This window comes from Hemitrygon akajei, chromosome 5 (genome assembly GCF_048418815.1).
Source record: "Hemitrygon akajei chromosome 5, sHemAka1.3, whole genome shotgun sequence".
Classification (NCBI taxonomy): domain Eukaryota; kingdom Metazoa; phylum Chordata; class Chondrichthyes; order Myliobatiformes; family Dasyatidae; genus Hemitrygon; species Hemitrygon akajei.
This window is the reverse complement of record NC_133128.1, coordinates 32,231,687-32,253,239: the sequence shown is the minus strand read 5'-3', so window position 1 is coordinate 32,253,239 and position 21,553 is coordinate 32,231,687. Positions and strand designations below refer to the sequence as shown.

At 39.4% G+C, this 21,553-nt stretch overlaps 1 protein-coding gene across 8 annotated transcripts in view; it reads right to left on the bottom strand.

Moving 5' to 3' along the window:
- Positions 1-6,716: 6,716 nt before the first annotated feature.
- Positions 6,717-21,553, bottom strand: part of cmss1 (cms1 ribosomal small subunit homolog) — a 290,453-nt gene continuing 275,616 nt past the window's right edge. For all 8 annotated transcript variants that reach the window (XM_073045151.1, XM_073045147.1, XM_073045150.1 and 5 more), the window contains 5 exons: positions 16,924-17,026; positions 14,976-15,036; positions 13,460-13,547; positions 8,266-8,354; positions 6,717-6,910 (listed from right to left, as the gene is read on the bottom strand). In XM_073045151.1, coding sequence (XP_072901252.1) covers positions 6,827-6,910; positions 8,266-8,354; positions 13,460-13,547; positions 14,976-15,036; positions 16,924-17,026 — 425 coding nt within the window. In that variant the 3' untranslated portion in view covers positions 6,717-6,826. The remainder of the gene's footprint in view (positions 6,911-8,265; positions 8,355-13,459; positions 13,548-14,975; positions 15,037-16,923; positions 17,027-21,553) is intronic.

Genomic DNA, 21,553 nt, shown 5'->3' with positions numbered 1-21,553 from the left:
CAGTCCAATATCTAAGGAAGGATGAGCTGGCATTGGAGATGATCGAGAGGAGGCTTACAAGAATGACCCCAGAAAAGAAAGGGTTAACATGTGAGGAGCATTTGATAGCTTCTGACCTGTACTCATTGGCGTTTAGAAGAATGAGGGGAGATATCATCGAAACCTATTGAACATTGAAAGGCCTGGATAATATGGGCATGGAGAGGATGTTTTCAATAGTGGGAAAGTCTAGGACCAGAGGGCGCAGCCTCAAAATAACATAACTTTAGAACAAAGATGAGGAGGAATTTCTTTAGCCAGAGGGTGATGGATCTATGGAATTCGTTGCCAGAGATGGCCGAGAAGGTCAACATATTGTGTAAAGTGGAGGTTGATAGGTTCTTGATTATTAAAGATTTCAAACTTTAAGGAGAGAAGGCAGGAGAATGGGATTATGAAGGAAAATAAATCAGCCACAATCGCATGGCAGAGGAGACTCAATGGGCTGAATGGACTAATTCTGCTCCTACATCTAATCAATTTCAAAGGCAATATCCTTACTGCTTTACAGATATCTTATATATTGATCCTCAGTGATGCTCATGCCGAAGAATTTCTCCCTAAATATAGACATGAATAGTTAAGATTTTCAGCTGAAAACTCTTCTTCAATTCCTCTTTATCCTTCCTCTGAATGCCCTCTGCTCATTCCCCAATTCACAACATGAAAAGAAATGCATATTACTGCACCACATCTGGTGCAGAGTCTTGAAGTGTAGCCTTTACCAGTTGCTACACACAGCTGTCTGCATCTTGAAAAAACTTTAGCAGGGAACAAACATACTTGAGTTTATCAAAAGCTAAAAGGAATCACTTAACAGTCAACCAGCAAGAAGATAATAATCACTTTAATTAGTAGCACTCCTTAGACCTGCTGTTTGGAACTAAGAAAATATATTGACTGGCAATCCGCTGCAAGATGGCAAGATGTTATTTTTTAGCATTATATCACCTTTCAATACATACTGTACTTCTGGTACTACTTGGAGAAAAGAAACATTTAAAAATACATCTAAATAAGTTAATTAAAACATTAATATTAATACAAATAAAAGCAACTCACTTCACATCCTTGCGATTACCTTTCAATCTAATTTGCCAACCTTAATCCCGTGAATAGGGCCATCCTAGCTTTACTTGACAGGGATATAGGTAAGGCAGCAGATACAAAATATATTCAGCCACTCTTTTCAGTAATTGATAAAAGTAGTAAATGTAAAGAGAGTACATTTGGTAGTGGTGGAGACAAATACAATAGAAGTTTTCAAGAGGCTCTTAGGCATATGAATCTGCAGGAAATGGAAGGTATGGACCTTGTCCAGACAGAAAGGATGAATTTGGTTGGACATTTGATTTTAAATTTAATTAGTTCATTATAACATTGTCTGCTAAAGGGCCTGTTCCTGTGCTTTACGCTTCACTGGTCTACGTTGTTATAAGTCTGCGGAGAATGCTTTGGTGGGGAAGCCACGTGGCTTCAGTCGTAGCGAGGACTAGGCCTCAGATCATGGTGTCACCTGTTTGCAGCCGCCCAGGAGAAAGGCGTCGAAGTTGGTGTGCTCCTCCGGAGTGCCAGACTCGGTGTGACGCAATGTCCATGCTGGAGTTGGCATTGCCCTCCAGTGTTCACTCAGCATGAAAACAAGATGTAAACAACAGAAAATCTGCAGATGCTGGAAATTCAAGCAACACCCAGAAAATGATGGAGGAACTCAGCAGGCCAGGCAACATCTATGGAAGAAGAGTACAGCCAACATTTCGGGCTGAGATCTTTCCGAGTCCTGTCATAGGTCTCGGCCCAAAACATCAACTGTAATCATTACCATAGATGCTGCCTGGCCTGCTGAGTTCCTCCAGCATCTTGTGGGTGTTGCTTAGAAAGCAAGATATATTGTGTTCAACTGAAGACTGCTGCAACATACATGGACTCAGGGACTTGAACTATATATTGTTTTGTGTGTGATGGCATTTTACTGCTGTCTTGTATGTGCTAACTGTTCGTACTGTGTTTTGAACTCTGATGCCAAAGTACACTGTTTGGTTTGACTGTATTCATAAGTTTTCATGTAAGGTTGAATAACAATCAAACTTGAACAAGCTAAGGTCAGTCTAATTATATTCTAGATCTTGCCAATAAAACATTTCATCCTCCCTATTTGATATTTTTTTCTTCTGAGCCCACAGATGATGCAATTAAAAAACAAGGTTTCAGAAGTACTGGAAAACTAGAAACCTGCAAGTCAGGAATAATCTGTGAGTAGAAACGACAGAATTAATGCAAATTAATTATTCTTTAGCAGAACTATGAAATGTTACATAAAAGAACCAGCTAGGGTAAAGAACCAAGAAGAGTCAGTAAGTTAATGGTAACTATGAGATGATTAGCATCTGCTGGTGATCACAATGTAAGACACACAGAAAGCAACATTTTAAAATGCCCCCAGAGCCTACCTTGTCACCCTAATTGTGATCTACCAAAACCCTGTTTGAATCATTCCAAACATATTTCTATCATTTCTAAATGTTTTAAAGAGTATCACAAATGACATGCACGATCTTTCTATACCCATGGCACAGTGTTGTATCTACCTTGCATTCCAATCTTAGATAGACTTCTCATTCAATGTCTTTCTTCCTTTGCTCAGCTCTATGGGACAATGCTTCCCATATTTCTACAACACTTCCAAGAAAAGGCTCATTTTCCTCTTCCTGCACTTACTGCTCCCTTCTTGGTTTCTCCTTTCCTCACTCTAATGTTGACCCTTGGTTGTGGTATCCAGAGTGGCAGGGAAAACTTTCTCAAGCAGTTTGATGACTTAATTTTACCATTCTTGATCGCTCATTTCCTTTGTATTCTCAATATTGTAGCCGAGAAACCCACAGGTTCTTTACATTTTCTAACAAGTCAGGTAAAAGTTGGTTTATATTAATATCCACTTGTGATAATGTAAAAAAAATCAAATATTATTATGATTCATAAAACCTATTAAGTTAAAAAAGAAAAACATTACCCTCGGAAATTATAGTGGAAAGATTTATTAAGACCCAAAGTCCAAACAAATATTATTGGTCCTGTGGAAGGCTGTGTGGAAAAAACACAGTTGTTAAATTTAGAATGTCAGAAAGGCTTGATTGTAAAACTTACCACTTGGCCAATCAAATTGTCTCTATCTTAATTACGTATCTTTCCATGTTCTTCCATTCATTCCCCCACAATGGTATTGTGGTTTACAGACTATTAGCTTGCATTTTGCATTTAGCAATAAATGAGAATACCCACCTGTCATGCATCACACTCACAGTTTGCCTACAGACTCTGTACACGTTTACACAGCAGTTTGTGGTTATCAGTCAACAGGGTACACTGTAAGAAACTGGCACCTATGAGTTCAGCATGGTAAATGGGATTCCTCACTAAAGCGAAGAATTATTACTGCATCAAGATAAATTGGATGTCTCCCAAATACAGCCACGGGGGTTTTAATGTACAATTAACCCATGCAGGATCAACTAAGTAGAAGCAGCAGTCAACTTTGTACTCCCCTCTAAAATGCAGTGTTTAATCAGCAACAACATAAGATATAGGAGCAGAATTAGGCAATTCAGCCCATCGAGTCTGCTCTGCCATTTGATCACGACTGATTTACTTTCCACCTCAACCCTATTCTCCTACCTTCTCCCCAAAATGCAGAACTGGGCTGAGAAGTGGCAGATAAAGTTCAACCCAAATAAGTGTGAAGTAGTTCATTTCAGTAGGTCAAATTTGAAGACAGAATATAATATTAATGGTAAGACTCTTGGCATTGTGGAGGATCAGAGAGAACTTGGGGTCCATGTCCATAGGACACTTAAAGCTGCTGTGCAGGTTGACAGTGTTGCTAAGAAGGCATACGATGTGTTGAACTTCATCAACCATGGGATTGAGTTCAAGAGCCGTGAGGTAATGTTACAGCTTTATAAGATCTTTATTTAGATCCCACTTGGAATACTGTGTTCAGTTTCTGGATTGGAGGGTGTATCTTATGAGAATAGGTTGAGTGAACTTGGCCTTTTCTCCTTGGAGTGCTGGAGTGCTGGAGGATGGGAGGTGACCCAATAGAGGTATATAAGATGATGAGAGGATTGATTGTGTGGATAGCCAGCGGATTTTTCCCCAGGGCTGAAATGGCTAACACGAGGGGGCATAGTTTTAAGGTGCTTACAAGTAGGTACAAGGGGGCTGTCAGAGGTGAGTTTTTCACACAGAAAGTGGTGGGTGCATGGAATGCACTGCCAGCGATGGTGGTGGAAGTGGATACAATAGGGATTTTTAGGAGACTCTTAAGATAGGTACATGGAGTTTAGAAAAATAGAGGACTATGCGGTAAGGAAATTCTAGGCAGTTTCTAGAGTAGGTTACTGGCTGAAACCCTTGTAAGATTGGTGTGAGTGGAAATAACACATGTATTATATCTTTTGAAAGATTTAAAAGGGACTTGAGAGGCAACCTCCATGCAGAGGGTGGTGCATATATGGAATAAGCTGAGGCAGGTACAATAACAACGTTCAGAAGATATTTGGATACGTACATGGATTGGAGGGGTTTAGAGGGATATGGGTCAAACGTGGGTAAATGGCATTAATTTGGTAGGCACCATGGTTAGCATGGTTCAGTTGGGCAAAGGTCTTATTTCCACACCATCACTAAAATTCTTTACATTGCTGCTGTATATTGCAGTACCCCTCTAGAGTGGTCTGGACAGAAAAATAACTCTCAGCATATCAGTGGTTGCATTTTTTGATATTTTGTATAAATACATGTTAACCACCTGCAGAGTGGTTTTATCTCAAACACGGCCAGAAAATGGCCTTTTCTCCCGAGCAGCCATGTTTTGTTTTGTAGTTATGACTTCAATCAGCATGTGGAAACAGCTGTCACAGAATGGCTGGATATGATTGCAACAGAATACACAGCATTGAGCTGCATTAATTGCTACCTAAGATTACCTGCCAGTTGGAAAACAAAAAGGCTAAATATTTTTCAGTTCATTCAGCAGGGTACAATTGACATGCAATACACATTATTTGTACTTACACAGTTTCACAATTAAAAAAACAATTTTGACCACTGCATGCAGAAATGTGTATTATTCCTATTCAAGTAGATGTATGCATACAATCCAATCCTCAGCTTTGTATTCACTTGAATAAAATTACTTACAACTCAATTTTTCATTGAAAAAAGTCTTAATGCAATAACCATTCAAAATGAAATAATTAGCAGTTTTGGCTTTCGAATGCAGGAAGGCTCCCACAGTTAAACAGATCAGTCCATTTTTTAGTTTTGCCTGAGAATTTTTGTTGTTTACTTATAGAGAGTAAAGTAAAGCAAGTCACAACCATCTATAAGCAGTAATACTTTGTCTCTCCATTAGATTCTTCATGAAATAAGGTCTTATTTTTCATAAATTTACAACTGAATGCAATACCACCGATGAATGAATCTTAATGTTGTATATGGAATAATACTTAGATAATAAATATACTTTGAATTTAGATTTGCAAATTTTTCTGCTCCAGGTTTGAATATAAAAAAATTATAATACTAACAGAAATATTAACCTACTTGACCCTCTTAATCATGTTACGAATGTGCCACAACTCTGAGGGGCCGAAGGGTACAAAGTTGCCCCCTCCTTTTTGAGAATCGCAAGATCGCTATTAATTCGGGTCTGGGACCCAGGAAATGAGAGAGAATCCACGAGGTTTGGAATGTGTCCTGGCCTCAGCGAAACAAAACCACTGATAACGGCTATTGTCTCTTGGAGACGGAATTGTGTATTGAGTACTGTACTATTTATTGAAGCCCCTCAGGGGATGACCAGAGTGGGCTGGTTGAGGGATTGCATCATCCCAACCTGATTGACATCTGAGACCCCGTGAGTAAGGATAAAAGAGGGTCTGGGGAACAACCCCTTCAGATGCACCAGGAGAAACGCTAGAAATCCCGTGACAGCGTTTAATAGCGACAGCTGGTGGGGGCTCGTGTGCGTCCTTCCTTTGCCTGGGATTGGCGGGCTCACCACGGAAGAACGGCTTAGCTAAAGAAGAGGCCACAAGTGAACGGCCACACCAACGAGACTCCGACGGATCGAAATCATAAAAGGAATCGGCAAGTTTTTCTCCCAAAACTCTCTCTCTCTCTCCAACCATTGCAAACCCAGCGGTCCCCAAAGGCTGCAGCCTGCATGAACTGAGTGAACTTTATATTTCCATCGGACAATACATTATCCCCTAGACAACGATAGAGCGTATTTCTTATTGATTAGTGTTATACCCTCACTTTTAGATTTAGTATTGACGACGTATATTATCTGTATATTTGCATTGATATTATTTTTGTGTATTTTTACTAATAAATACTGTTAAAAATAGTATCATCAGACTTCAACAGACCTCTCTATCTTTGCTGGTAAGTGACCCAGTTACGGGGTTCGTAACAATAATTTTGTTTAAAGCAGTGATATTTGCACTGACACTGCTTCTAAATACTTTGATGATTACCATTAATGCTTGAAATTATCTTACACCTGAACTTAATTTAAAGCATTGCTTTAAAATGTACATATCAAAATAGAGGTTTGAATTAAAACAAAATGCACTGTTACAATGCACAAAAAGAATATAAAATCAGACAAGTTATTATGAATAATATAAAGTTTATTCAATTCTGAACTAAGAAATTATTCCAAATGTCATTTTACGTGTTTAAACACAAACAAACCAAGAACCATCATAATTGAATGATGTCAGAAGAGGCCTAGTTTCGCAGATCCACTTTTAATGACCGGTATGATACTTGTCTCCAGTAGTTTCAATGTTTCCTTTTTCACCTACAATATACAGAATGTAATTTAGCTCCAAATAACATTCAAAATAGTCAGTTTCTGTATAAGATCAGAACCTATCTGCTTCTAAAGCTCATTTAACTCTAATAACAAAATAATTAATAGAATTATTTACTGATTATACAGTGAAAGATTAATCCAAATTCCATGTATATATCCAAAGGGAATGATACATAGAGAAAATGTTTATCTTACAGTGCATATACCAATGTAGAAAACTCAAGGTTTTGAAATCTAAACCAGACATTTGCAGGCAATTCTGTAGTACCCCAGGAAGCTGATGAAGATTGGTTTGGTTCATAAAACAAATACAATAATTCTTATTAATCCTAGATGTTCTTGGAGACAAAGCATGATCTATTTCAGACTTTGTATTACACTGAAAACTGTTAAGAGTAGATCGACTAAGGTTGATACTGAGGGAAGAGACGTTAACTTGTGAGAAAAAGCTGAGCAATTTGAAGTTGAAGGAAAGGTAGTGAAATTGAAACATGAGATTTTGAAGGAGCTTGACAAGAGAGGGTATTTCCTTATATGGAGGTATTTAGAAATGGGGGCATAATTTCAAAATAATGGATGTTTTTAAAATGGAATTGAGAAGACTGAAACCTTTCCACACTTTTCATTGAAGACAGAGAAAGAAAAGTATTAATCTAAAAGGGTTAAAGATTAATAGAGAAGTTCAGATCAGCTATGATCTAATTGATCAGAGCAGGATCAAGGAGTTCTTTGTTCTACCTAAACATCTATTTCATGCATTCTTTTGTTCACAGTAAATTCTTATTGTTATCTCCTCAGATTTAATCTGGTAAACTGATTGTGCATCATACATCTTTGTGGAATTTAGTCAATTTTAATTGATAAACTAATTTAAAGGCACATTTCCTTTGTATAATATTCTGTAAAAATAACTTCTACATTAGATTAGTTATGCATTGGCAAAGACTTTTTTTTTATATATGTAAGATGTATTCTCCAGACAACATGCAAATCTTAAACATTTTAGTTTTGTTTCATTTGCTGTGGATAGATCAATCAGTTACAATTAAAATGAAAGAATAAATTAAACCACAATTTAGTGCTGGTTGAATAAATATATCAGATGTTAAGTTCCATTACAAGTATAGTTACATGACCAGCACCTTCAAATGATTTACAGTCAATGAGTTGGAACAAATATATTTCCATTTTATGCCATCTCTAATTCTGTTAAACATTAATTATTATTACTAAATTATAATAATGTTTGAACTCATATCAAGTATTTTATACATATGTATAAGTATAAATAAAATATGTATAAATGTTAAATTATAGCTAATCCCATAAATTAAAAGTACCTCTGGAATATCTATTAATCTCCTCAATTTCTGATCACGCCAATTCCAATCAAAGATGACATACTTCAGAGACTGCAGACTTAGTTCGTCTGGACGACCAGAAAAAAAAAACTATATTTGTTAGTTATGATTATAATCATCTCAAAACTGAACTAATGGTTCAATTTTCAAGCAAATCAAATTTTCCGTAATTGACCCTTGTTAGCATATGGTTACATTTCAGTGGCAACATGAGGAAGAGTGATCTAAAATGACGTGTTCACAAAGCCACAAAGGTAGAATATATTCATCAATTAAAGGAAAAGTAGTATATAAAAGTTACACTTCAAAACTTTATCATGGACATGATCTAACTTGAAATACAGTAGATAAAATTATACTTCAATTTTGACACGTCTTAAGTATTAAACCTCAAATTGATTACAAGAATTGTTAGTTGAATCTTCTGTGAGCTAATACTCCTTAATTTGTACAGGTTGCAAAAAGCATACACATATGTATACCTGTAAGTAGATGTTGAAGTTAAAAAAATGCAATTTTCTCATCTTCCCCAGAGCTACATGTTAATTTCACAATCTCATACATTCCCGCCAACTTCATTCAAACTGGTGCACACCTTCTAATCTCATTACCAACATTATTCTAAAGCTTCATTCTGTACAAGCTGATATCCTCCCATTTATTCCCAGGGGATTCCTTCTCCTCTCCCCAGTTGTCAACGATATTATTCTGTAACATCGCCATCCTTAAGCACAGTTCCTGGCGTCTGCCACATTCTCCCTCCATCTACCCAATCCATACTACAACTCTTGTGATCTATGTCTAACTTCATAATTTTTATTGCTGTTCTCTCCTTCCCTTCTCCTTTAATGCCACCCATTTCCACCTTTCCATACTAAGTATAACCTCTCCCCCCATATAACTAAATCAATGATCCCCCGCCATTAGCACGGAGATAGAAAAAGTCTAAGGACAGTTGGTAAAGAAAGAGCATATAAAGAGTGGAGACAATGGGTAGCATCAGAAACAACAGAAAATCTGCAGATGCTGGAAATCCGAGCAACACACACAAAATGCTCAAGGAAGTCAGCAGGCCAGGCAGCATCCATGGAAAAGAATACAGTCAATATTTTGGGCCGAAACCCTTCGGCTGGACTTGTCATCATCAGAATCAGGTTTATTATCACTGACATAAAGTCTGTCATGAAGTATGCTGTTTTGTGGCGACAGTGCAGTCCAAGACAGAAAATAAAAATAAATAAATAATGGAAGAGAAGAACAGCAAATTGTTTTATGTTTTATTTATTTATATTTAATGTCTTGTACTGTACTGCTACCACAAAGTAGATAGGACATGCCAGAACACAAAATAACTCTTTATTCAGTAAAACCACGCAACTACAAAAATCTTGAAACCCAACCATCCTAAAACATGAGAATTTAAATAGTTTATCCAAGAACATTCGAGACGTTAATAGGAACAATGACCAATCAGTGAAAGCCAGCCTGGGATTGATAGTTTGCTGACCAATAGGCATTGGTAGTTTCGGCTCTCTGTAACACTTTCCTTTAGAAGCTGACTACCTGTAGGATTTGAGGGTTGATTTGGATTGGAACAAGGGGATTACACCAGCGATTAGTCCTTAGTGATTACAGGCTGTCACTTTCTTGTCACGATGTTGCTTGTGGCTGTGCTGGCACTGGTGGTTGGTTTGGTTGGGGTAAATCGAACCCCTCCAGGAGAGATGAAGGTGCAGCTCTGTGTTTGATGATCTGGCCAACAAACTTGTTATGCCTTCAGTAGGATGTCCATCTACGATAACTTTGTAGAGTACTTTCCTCATTCATTTGCCAATCTGACCAGGTACTCAGGAGTCTTCCCATCGTGATACTGTCTGACCCACATTGCAGTCAATGTTGGCATTCATTTCAGAGGACTAGAGCAAGGATGTAATGCTGAGGCTTTATAAAGCATTGGACAGACCACACAGAGCATTGTGACCAGATTTGGGCCTCTTATGAAAGAGCAAATGTGCTAGCATTGGAGAGAGTCCAGAGGAGGATCATGAGAGTGAATCAGAGAATGAGAGTTAACACATGAGGAATGCTTGATGGTTCTTGGCTAGTTCTTAGAACCATAGAACATTACAGCACAGAAACATGCCTTTTGGCTGTGCCAAACCATTTGTCCCACTGACCTGCACCTGGGCCATATCCCTCCAAACCCCTCTCATCCATATACCTGTCCAAGTTTTTCTTAAATGTCAAAAGTGAGCCCACATTCACCACTTCATCTGGCAGCTCATTCCACCCTCCCACCACTCTCTGCATGAAGAAGCCCCCCCCATGTTCCCTTTAAACTTTTCCCCCTTCACCCTTAACCCATGACCTCTGGTTTTTTTCTCCCCTAGCCTCAGTGGAAAAAGCCTGCTTGCGTTCACTCTATCTATACCTATCATAATTTTATACACCTCTATCAAATCTCCCCTCATTCTCCTAAGCTCCAGGGAATAAAGTCCTAACCTATTCAACCTTTCTCTGTTCAACAGTTTCTCAAGTCCCGGCAACATCCTTGTAAACCTTCTCTGCACTCTTTCAACCTTATTAATATACTTCCTGTAATTAGGTGACCAAAATTGCACACAATACTCCAAATTCGGTCTCACCAATGTCTTATACAACCTCACCATTACATTCCAACTCTTATACTCAATACTTTGATTTATAAAGGCCAATGTACCAAAAGCTCTCTTTACGACCCTATCAGCCTGTGATGCCACTTTTAGGGAATTATTTATCTGTATTCCCAGATCCCTCTGCTCTACCTCACTCCTCAGTGTCTTACCATTTACCTTGTATGTTCTACCTTGGTTTGACCTTCCGAAGTGCAATACCTCACACTTGTCCGCATTAAACTCCATCTGCCATTTTTCAGCCCATTCCTCCAACTGGTCCAAATCCCTCTGCAAACTTTGAAAACCTTCCTCAATATCCACTACACCTCCAATCTTTGTATCATCAGCAAATTTGCTGATCCAATTTGCCACATTATCATCCAGATCATTGATATAGATGACAATTAACAATGGACCCAGCACTGATCCCTGTGGCACACCACTAGTCACAGGCCTCCACTCAGAGTAGCAATCCTCCACTACCACTTTCTGGCTTCTTCCATTGAGCCAATATCTAATCCAATTTACTACCTCTCCGTGTACACCTAGCGACTGAATCTTCCTAACTAACCTCCCGTGTGGGACCTTGTCAAAGGCCTTACTGAAGTCCATGTAGACAACATCCACTGCCTTCCCTTCATCCACCTTCCTGGTAACTTCCTCGAAAAACTCTAATAGATTGGTTAAACATGACCTACCATGCACAAAGCCATGCTGACTTTTTCTAATAAGTCCCTGTCTATCCAAATACTTGTAGATCCTATCTTTTACTATTCCTTCCAATAATTTACCTACTACCGATGTCAAACTTACCGGCCTATAATTTCCCAGCTTACTTTTTGAGCCTTTTTTAAACAATGGAACTACATGAACTATCCTCCAATCCTCCAGCACCTGACCCATGGATATTGACGTTTTAAATATTTCTGCCAGGGCCCCTGCAATTTCAACACTAGTCTCCTTCAAGGTCCGAGGGAATACCCTGTCAGGTCCTGGGGATTTATCTACTCTGATTTGCCTCAAGACAGCAAGTACCTCCTCCTCTTTAATCTGTATAAGTTCCATGACCTCCCTTGTTTCCATAGACTCCATTCCAGTTTCCTTAGTAAATACAGATGCATAAAACCCATTTAATATCTCTCCCATTTCTTTAAGTTCCATACATGGCCGACCACTCTGATCTTCACGAGGACCAATTTTATCCCTTACTATCCTTTTGCTCTTAACATACCTGTAGAAGCTCTTAGGATTATCCTTCACCCTGACTGCCAAAGCAATCTTATTTCTTCGAGGTTGTGTTCTTGATGGAGTTTAGAACAATGATGGGAGATGTCATTGAAAGCTACAGAATATTGAATGGCCCAGATAGAATGATTGTGGGGAGCATGTTTTCTAGAGTGGATGAGTCTAGGACTAGAGGCCACAGCCTCAGAAGGATATCCAGTTAGAACAGTGATGAGGAGGAATTTTTTTAGCCAGAGGGTAGTGAAACTGTGGAACCCATTGCCACAGATTGCTGTGGGGACCAAGTCATTGAGTATATTTATAGCAGAGGTTGATAGCTTCTTAATTAGTCAGGGTGTCAAAGGTTATGGGGAGAAGGCAGGAGAATGGTTTTGAGAGGGATAATAAATCAGCCATGATGGAATGGTGGAGCAGAGTTGATGGGCTCAATGGCCTAATTCTGTTCCTATTTCTTATGTTTATCTGGTCTTGTCTGTGACAAACATGCTCATCTATGAGGAATCCCGGATACTTGACTGAAGACATCAGGAGGCTGCATTTTTCAGTCTGAAGATGCAATCCAAAGTCTTGCAGGTTATTCAAAGTGTGGTCCAGCTGTTGGCATAGTTCTGTTCAGTGTTTGACACCAGCGTCGTTGTACTCACTGATTACCTGCTCATTAAGGTTTTGACTAACTCCTCAAAATTCAACTACATCCCAAAACACGATGATTTAACATGGAATAGTTTATCCAAGAACATTTGTGGCATATTTGTTCCTATCAACCAATCAGGGCAAGTCAGCCTGGGAATGGTTTACAGCTGTTTCAGTTCACTGTAACCAGGAAAACAAAGACACAGTCAGTGACAGGGTGCAGAGAGACTGAATGACAGAGATAGTCATGGTGCTGGCTACGATAGTGTGGTGAAGGAATTGTTAATCACAGCTGATTTGTTTGAAGATGAAATATTATCAAACTGTACATGAACTCCACTTTACTCCCTTCAACATTCTGCCTGACCTGCTAGTTCATCCTTTGTTTTATTTCAGATTTTCTGCATCTGCAGATTTGTATCTCATTGCTTCTGTTTTGTATTTTTTTCTCTTTTATTTCATTCCATTTACATCTCAAGTCAGATCAGCAGCATGAAATATCACTGATCGTCACCTTGACAATATTAACTACAATAGCTATTAAATAAGAGAGGTTAAGCATGAACAGACTACAACAAATACACTCTCAATACGGTGAAGTTGAAAAAGCAAACTTAATTAGAGAGGACAGGCTTTCCTACCACGGTCTATCAGGTCTCTAATTCGCCCAGGTGTTCCTACACCAATATGGGCAACTCCTTTAGTAAGCCATTTTATCTGATCTTCAATCTGGATGAGAAAGGGAACATAATTACTTTCTGTAAGAAACTTTAAGAGTACAAAGCAGACCAGACTGATGTTTGAAGAAAAGTATCCTGTTTTGTTCTTAAGTGACTAAAGGATAATTAACATAGCTGTGAGCTAATACTAACAAACAAGTTGGCATCTAAAATGCATCAAGTACATAGAATCCCTAGTGTTCTGATACAGGTCACATCATCTAGTACTGCAAACCATCACATCAGAAGAGTCTAACTCTAATTTGCCCTCAGGCCTCAGTTCCATGAAACAAAGTGTAAGTATAAAAATCTGTTTGAGATAAATACCCTCAATATTTGGAGGTGTCTGACCACCAGTTTGGTTGGAGAGGGTTCAGAGAAGATTCACAAGAATGATTCCAGGAAGGAAAGGGTTACCGTACGAGGAACTTCTGGCAGCTCTTGGGCTGTATTCCCTGGAGTTCAGGACAATGAGGGGGGATCTCATAGAAACACTCCGAATGTTAAAAGGCCTGAACAGATTAGATATTGCAAAGTTATTTCCCATGGTAGGGGATTCTAGGACAAGAGGGCACAACTTCAGGACTGAAGGACCTCCTTTTAGAACTGAGATGTGGAAAAATTACTTTAGTCAGAGGGTGGTAAATCTGTGGAATTTGTTGCCACAAGCAGCTGTGGAGGCCTTGTCATTGGGTGCATTTAAGGCAGAGATTGATTAGCCAGGACATCAAAGGGTATGGGGTGAAAGCAGGGGAGTGGGGATGACTGGAAGAGTTGGATCAGCCTATGATTGAATGGTGGAGCAGAGTTGATGGGCCGAATGGCCCACTTCTGCTCCTGTATCTTACGGTCACCATCATTTTGGGAGATTTTAGACACAGGAAGTGTCTTAAGATTAACCAGTCTGTCACAAATGAAACTAATTTCTCTCACACTCTGTCAAGTAATGTTTTAATAATATTTTCAACATTACTAGCCATTAGTTCTTTTCTCTTTTGAAAAGTGAGAAAGATGTTACCATGAAAATTTCCCAGATTTCCTGTGACAACTGGAGTATCTACGACATCTGTACAATCAAATATGAACTTTTGGAGAGAAAGTAGATCAAAGAGATAAATAAAATAGATATTAAAGTCTTGGTATCCTTGTTTACTGTTAGCTGATTGGGACAGGCAGACTAGTTTGTCTGTTTAGTGATCTTCAGCAACAGAATTGGCCTATCCATGATTAAAAATGGAGAGAGGGAAATCTCTGTGAGAACACAGTTCAATTTATATTTTGTTAAAAGTGAGCTTAAGCTTCCAAATGGTTATAAGATGCAAAGGAAAAGCAATTATTTTACTAGCTTACACTCAGTGTCTGAAATAAAGTAAAATGGACATTCATCATTCTGTTAGAATTTCTATCACTTCAACTAGATAATAATATTCAATCTTACCTTTATATGCTTGGCAAACAATTTTAAAGTTTTACAGTTGCCTTTAAAAGTTGAGATCAGCCTACAAAAACAAAGAAGATACAACTATTACAGTTAATGTCTCTCTACCTTAAATATGTTAAAGCTTGCTTTTAAAAGCCTTGGGGATGAAAGCCATGTGATTTTGTTAAGCGTACAGGAATCAAGGATATAATGACAAAGAATATTAGAAGAGGTGTTTCAAACTAAATGGCATAAGTTTAGAGAATGGAACAGCAGGCTTATAGGGGATCTGAGGAAGAATTTTTCATTAGATCGAAGAGCAGTATCAAGATGTGGACTTGAAGCATCCTGGCATGGAAGCCAATGAACCAAATGCTAGTAAGTGGGATTAGTATGGATGATCACCTGATGTGGGCATGGTCACAGTCGGCAAAAGGGCCTGTCTCAGCAGTTACGTGATGAGCTTTCTGGAATTCTCTAACATTTATAAAACCTACTTACAGACCCTGCAGCTGTTTCAACTGGACACAGGATCTGGAAGCTATTATATTTGAATGGCCGTGGGGTACAAAGGTAATAAGTGGGCAAAGCAAAATTTTAAATACCTGTGTTTAAAAAAAAAAAAATTATTTAATAGTGCATATCTGAAACACTGTAAAAAGTTGACTGGTTTGACAAAAATGTTAGGGGTATAACTTCGCCTTCTGTCAATGTTTCTCACAGCTGTTTTGTGGACACAGCCTGTTCTCATCTACTTGTGTGACCCTATGATGTCATGGGGCTCTGGCAGACCCAAGGGATTTTCATTCAGCAAAGTTCTCTGATAACCTAAGTGCAGGACATTTGGTTATTTGAGTTCTAAGTACTGGTGGGTGGGGCAAAAAAGCATATACAGCAAAATTTGGCTCACATTTAAGAAGAAACTAGGGCCAAGAATTTTTTTGTTGTACTCTACATACAGGCAACAAAGTTCAAAGTGAATTTATTTATCAAAGTATGTACATAACCTTGAGATTCATTTTCTTGTACGCACCCACAAGAAAGTAAAGCAGTACAAGAGAATCCACGAAAATCCATACATAACAAAGGCAGATTCCCTGAACATCAGTATACAGGCTGTGTAGTTAGTTCAGGGCTGAGGCAAGTGAAGTCGTCCATGACAATCCAGGAGCCCAGAGGTTTCAGGGCAACAACTGCTCATGAACCTGGTGGCACGGTACCCAAGACTACTGCACCTTCTGCCCAATGGTAGCAGCGAGACAAGAGAGTTGCTGTTTCGACAGGAGTGAGGCAGCAACTCCAAAAGCAAAATTAGCTTCAAAACTCATCTAAATGTCACCATTAAGTCACAATTTCCAGATATGCCATAAGACCCAATCTTGTCAAGGTAACTCTTACAGTAGTGAGTAAAGATTCATATGGCATTTAATCTGCTTTTGTAAGCCATCAAGTATTCATGAAGAGTTGACAGTTAAAAAAAATTAGCTGTTAACTTTAAATTTGTATGTATTATAAATAATTGACATTACAGGAGAATTGGATTGGACTTTCAAAGAAGAAATAGAAAAACTTTTAGGAGTAGTTTGTAAAACCTTGGCTCAAGCGGTTATACTTGTGGCGCTGAATTAGAAGACCTTGAGGTAAGCATTATTCCAGAATGAGGACCGTATTGTTGGCTGGCATTTTTATCTAATACAACTATATGTTATTGTTTTGAATGTACTCTTTTCTGAGTGAGACATTAAACTGTAGCACTCTTAGTGAAGATCGAAGAGGAACATTGCAGCTCCCCCTCAGTCTTTGCTAAGGTTTATTCCTTACTCAATACCATCAAGAAAGATTAACATATCATTAGTATCAGCAGAACTTTGATAAAAAGAGCATGCCGCACTTCAGGCAAACATGTATAATTAGTCATCCGTGAAGTGCTTTGGATGCTCAAAGGTCAAAAAATGTCTACCTTTACCTGATCATTTCGAGCGCTCGGAGGGCAGAGCTGCATATTATCAACATCAGCACAGATTTGTTCTGGGTGTGGTTCCTGGACAACTTCACCCACTTGGGGCAAACTAGAAGGAAACAAATACCTATCAGCATGCTCTATAAATTGCTTGCCAAGGACATTTGTCAAATTCATAAAATATGGGAAGATATATCCATAGCTTGTTTAAATTCCAAACAAAAATGCAGTACTATAACATATGCTTAAAAAATTTACATTTTCTTAATTAGGACTTCATTCCCTGGAGCATAGCAGAACGAGGGGAGATTTGATGGAGCTATACACAATTATGAGGGGTACAGATAGGGTTTTTCCACTAAAGTAGGGTGCAACTAGAACTAGAGGTCATAGGTTAAGGGTGAAAGGTGAAGTACTTACGGAGAACCTGAGGTAGAACTTTTTCATTCAGAGGGTGGTGCAAGGGTGGAATGAGCTACCCATGGAAGTAGTGCATGTGAGTTTGATTGTAACATTTAAGGGAAGTTTAGACAAGTACATGAATGGAAGGGATATGGAGGGCTGTGGTCTGGGTCTGGGTTGATGGAACTAGAAAGAATAACAATTGTGACTAGATGGGCAAAGGGGCCTGTTTCTGTGCTGTAGAGCTCCATGAGAAAATTCTAAAAACTGTTAAGCTCTCAAATCAACTTTTGTCACGTTACATTTGAACAGAGAGTGGAGCTTACGAAGATGATGGCACCTAACAGCGACTCCTTCACTTGCATCTTCTGAAACAGCTCTATTTTCATCTTTGATATCTGTTTCTTTTTCTCTTTCAAGGTTCTTTTGGAGACCCTGACCTGGAGTTACACGCTGACTTTGGTTCTTTGCGGAAATGGGACCTACTCTCAGAGCCTCACAACCGGCCGCTTTTCAATGTGCCAAGGACACAGCCTGGAAGACTAGCGCGCCTTCAGGGTGTCAGATTCTTGTGACTCTGGAGGCAGGTGCCGCTGCCTGATGTGTCGTGGGAGTACATGGAAGATTGAAAGCAGCAAGCTGGCTGCTGGTTGTGTGCCTGGAGACCCGAGTTCTTTGGGCACAAAGATTGGAAAAAGCGACGCAACAGACTTCTAACACTATAAATCAGCGAGTTGTTTGTTATGTCTCTCCTCTTGCTGTGAAACGGGGACACCTCTTTTTCCCTTATTAGAGAGAGAGTCAAATTACTGGGTGAACGTGTAGTCTTTGGGGTACTTCAAGTTTGCATCTTTATTGATGCTTTGCTGCACACTTGAGTGCTCGGTGGTGGGTGCGGATGCCTTTTGCCTGTTGGGGGGGGTGTCGTTGCTTTGCTGCTGCTTACATGTGGGGGGGGGGGAGCTGGGGGGGACTTTGGGGTTCTAACGTTTAATTGTCATTCATTCTTCGTGGCACTCCTCTGTTTTCATGGATGTTTGCCAAGAAAGGGAATTTCAGGATGTATATTGTATACATTTCTCTGACATTAAATGTGCATATTGACTGAAACCTATTGAATCATACTAATAATTTAGGTACATTACTTAAAGCAATCCAAAATTTCCAAATTCAAAGTAATATACATGAGAAAGAATTCAGCATGTTCAGATGCTGTGAACATCAGTAGCCTTCATACTTGTGTTTATTTCAGCCACAAAGTAGAACAGCAAACATTTATTTCAAGTCTCAATTTACACAGCAACAGTATCCAGATGTCGGAGCGGAAGTATGTTTGATCTTTCTTATATTAACAAAACTTGTAGACCAAAATACAACTCAATTTAGAACCATGGCAATGTTGTTGAATTGTTTCAAATATAACTGTGCCTATGCTGAGCAGAGTGCTTTAGATGGCAGCTGCAACTCTTATTAAACCAAGGAATGAGTTTAGTCCAATGGACACCCAGGGAAAAATAACAGATCTTTTGAGGTTGTTTATTGCTCTTGGCACCTCAGAAATTCAGTATTTGGAGCTTGCAAACAGGGCATCTTGCTTTCCTGAGAGAAGACAATGACAAACTGAGGCTTAGAAACTTTCCAGCATGTTAAATGCCAAAAATGACCCCAGCAGAACAAATATTTTCATATGACTCTCTCTATAAAATCTCATGTTAAGCTTCACTCATAAAAAAATGTCGACATAAATAGTTATCCCTGTTGTTCTAAATATTTTCTCAATTGGGGTTGAAAATAGGAGACATCACCAGAAGGCATCAAATGGCAGCATGTTATTAATATCTGAGACACAATTGAACCTGCATCTACTAGTTTCAATGATAGCTTGTTCCACAGTTGCAACACCCTCTGAGTGAAGAAGTTCCCACTCCATTCCTCTTAAATATTTCATCTTTCACCCTATATCTATGACTTCTAGTTTGAGTCTCATCCAACCTGAGGGAACAAAGCCAAACCCCTCATAGTTTTGTATGCATCTTTAAGATCTTCTCCATTCTCCTTTGCTCAAGGGAATAACATCCCAACCTATTCAACCTTTCCTGATAATCTGCTCCTCAAGTCCGGGCAACATCCTTGTAAATTTTCTCTGCTCTTTTTCAATTTGACCCAAACTGCACAAATTCAGTCTTAGACAACTTCAACATAACATCGCAACTCCTGTACTCAGTGCCCTGATTTATTAAGGTCGATATGCCAAATTATTCCTAGATGCTTCTGTTCTACAGCACTCCTCAATGCCTTGTCATTCACTATAAGTCTTACCATGGTTTGAGGGGTAACTTCTTTACCAAGAGCGTACTGAGTACCTGGAATGAGCTGTCAGAGAAATGGTTGAGGAGACTAGAAGTGTGGCTTTCAAGAACAATTTGAGTAGTTCCAGGGGAAGGACTTGGAGAGTTACAGGCTGAACATGGGTGACTGGAACCAGAAGACAATGACCTATTTCCATGCTGTATTACTCAAAGACACTATAAGGGAATTGACATTGTGTTAACTTGGTACACGGGCAGAGGTTTTGATGTTTCCAGCAAGTACAGACTCCACTGAGCTCTCCACAGACAATTGCTACTAGGTTAAGAAATGAAGCCTTTGGTAGCAATTTTCCAGCTTTCATTAGAGAGATGCAAGTAGAATTGCAAAGCTTATGTCATTGAACAGGATAATGGAGGAGACATAGGATGGCAGAAAATATTTCTTATCTTAACATGGATAACTGATATGTTAAAGAAGTTAGATACACTCCAGGGAACTGCATAATGTAAAGAGAAACTAAAGGGTCAGAACTGGAAGATACAAGTATGTGTAACACAAACGAAATGCTGGGGAAAGTCAACAGGTTCATGTGGCATCTAATTAGGAGAAATAAACAGCTGACATTACAAGCCAAGATCCTGAACAAGGACTGGAAAGGAAAGGGACAGAAGCCAGAATGAGAGGGTGCGCAGAGGGAGAGGAGTATAAGCTGGCAGGTGACAGGTGAGACCAAGCGGGGTGGGAAGGTGGATGGGTGGGAGAAGATGGGATGATGTGAAAAGTTGGGAGGAGAAATGTGGAAAAGGTAAAGGGGCTGAAGAAGAAGGAATTTGATTAGAGAGGACAGTGGAACATGGAATAAAGAGAAGGAGCTGGGGAACCTTAGGAGATGATGGGAAAGTCCTGAGGGCAAGGAAAGAGAAAGGAAAGATGATAGCGTCACCAGAGTGGTAGTAACAAACAAATATGAGGGTAAAACAGAGAGATTACCAGATGTTAGGGAAATCAATGTTCATGCCATCAGGTTCAAGGCTGCCCAGATAGAATAGGAGATGTCTGCATTTGGCCTCATCATGGCAATAGAAGAGGCCACGGCCAGACATGTTAGTGTGAGAATGAGAAGCTGAATTGAAATGGGTAGCCATCAGAAAATCCTGGCGACTCCGGCAGACGGATTAAAGTTCTCAATGAATGGCTCCCCCAATTTGTGTCAGGTCTCAGCAACGTAGAGAAGGCGGCCACAGTGAGAGAACTGATTACAATAAATGACTCTGCCAGACTGGCAAATGAAACGCTGCCTCACCTTGTAAGGAATGTTTTGGGCAATGAATGGTGGTGAGGGAGCAGGTGTAGCACTTGTCATACTTCCAGGAATAAGTGCCAGGAGGGAGACCTGTGGGCTGGGATGAGTGGACAAGGGAAGTCATGTAGAGAGTGATCCCTTTGCAAACTGGAAAGGGTGGAAGGAGACAGTGAGGGTAAAGATGTGCCTGGTGGTAGGATCCTGTTGGAAATGGTGCAAATTGTGGAGAGTGATGTGTTTAATACGGAGTCTCTTAGGGTGAAAGGTGAGGACAAGGGGAACGCTATCCCTTGTATGTTGCAGGGGTAGGGGGGTGAAAAGGGCAGATATGTGGGAAATGGAGGAAATGTGGCCGAGGGAAGCATCGATAGTAGTGGGAGGGGAGGCCCAGTTTTTGAAGAAAGACACATACATTTTTAGATGTTCTTGAAAGGGAAGTCTTTCTCAAGACAAATGCTATGACACCACGTCATAAAAATGCAGAACGCACCTGAAATGGTGGTTCATTGTTAACTTTTAATCTGAAATTAATAATTTTAGTTATTAATGCATGTGGGAAATGTTAGTATTTAAAGAGTCACTATCCAACATCATTTCACTGACTGGCCTAATGTTATTTCT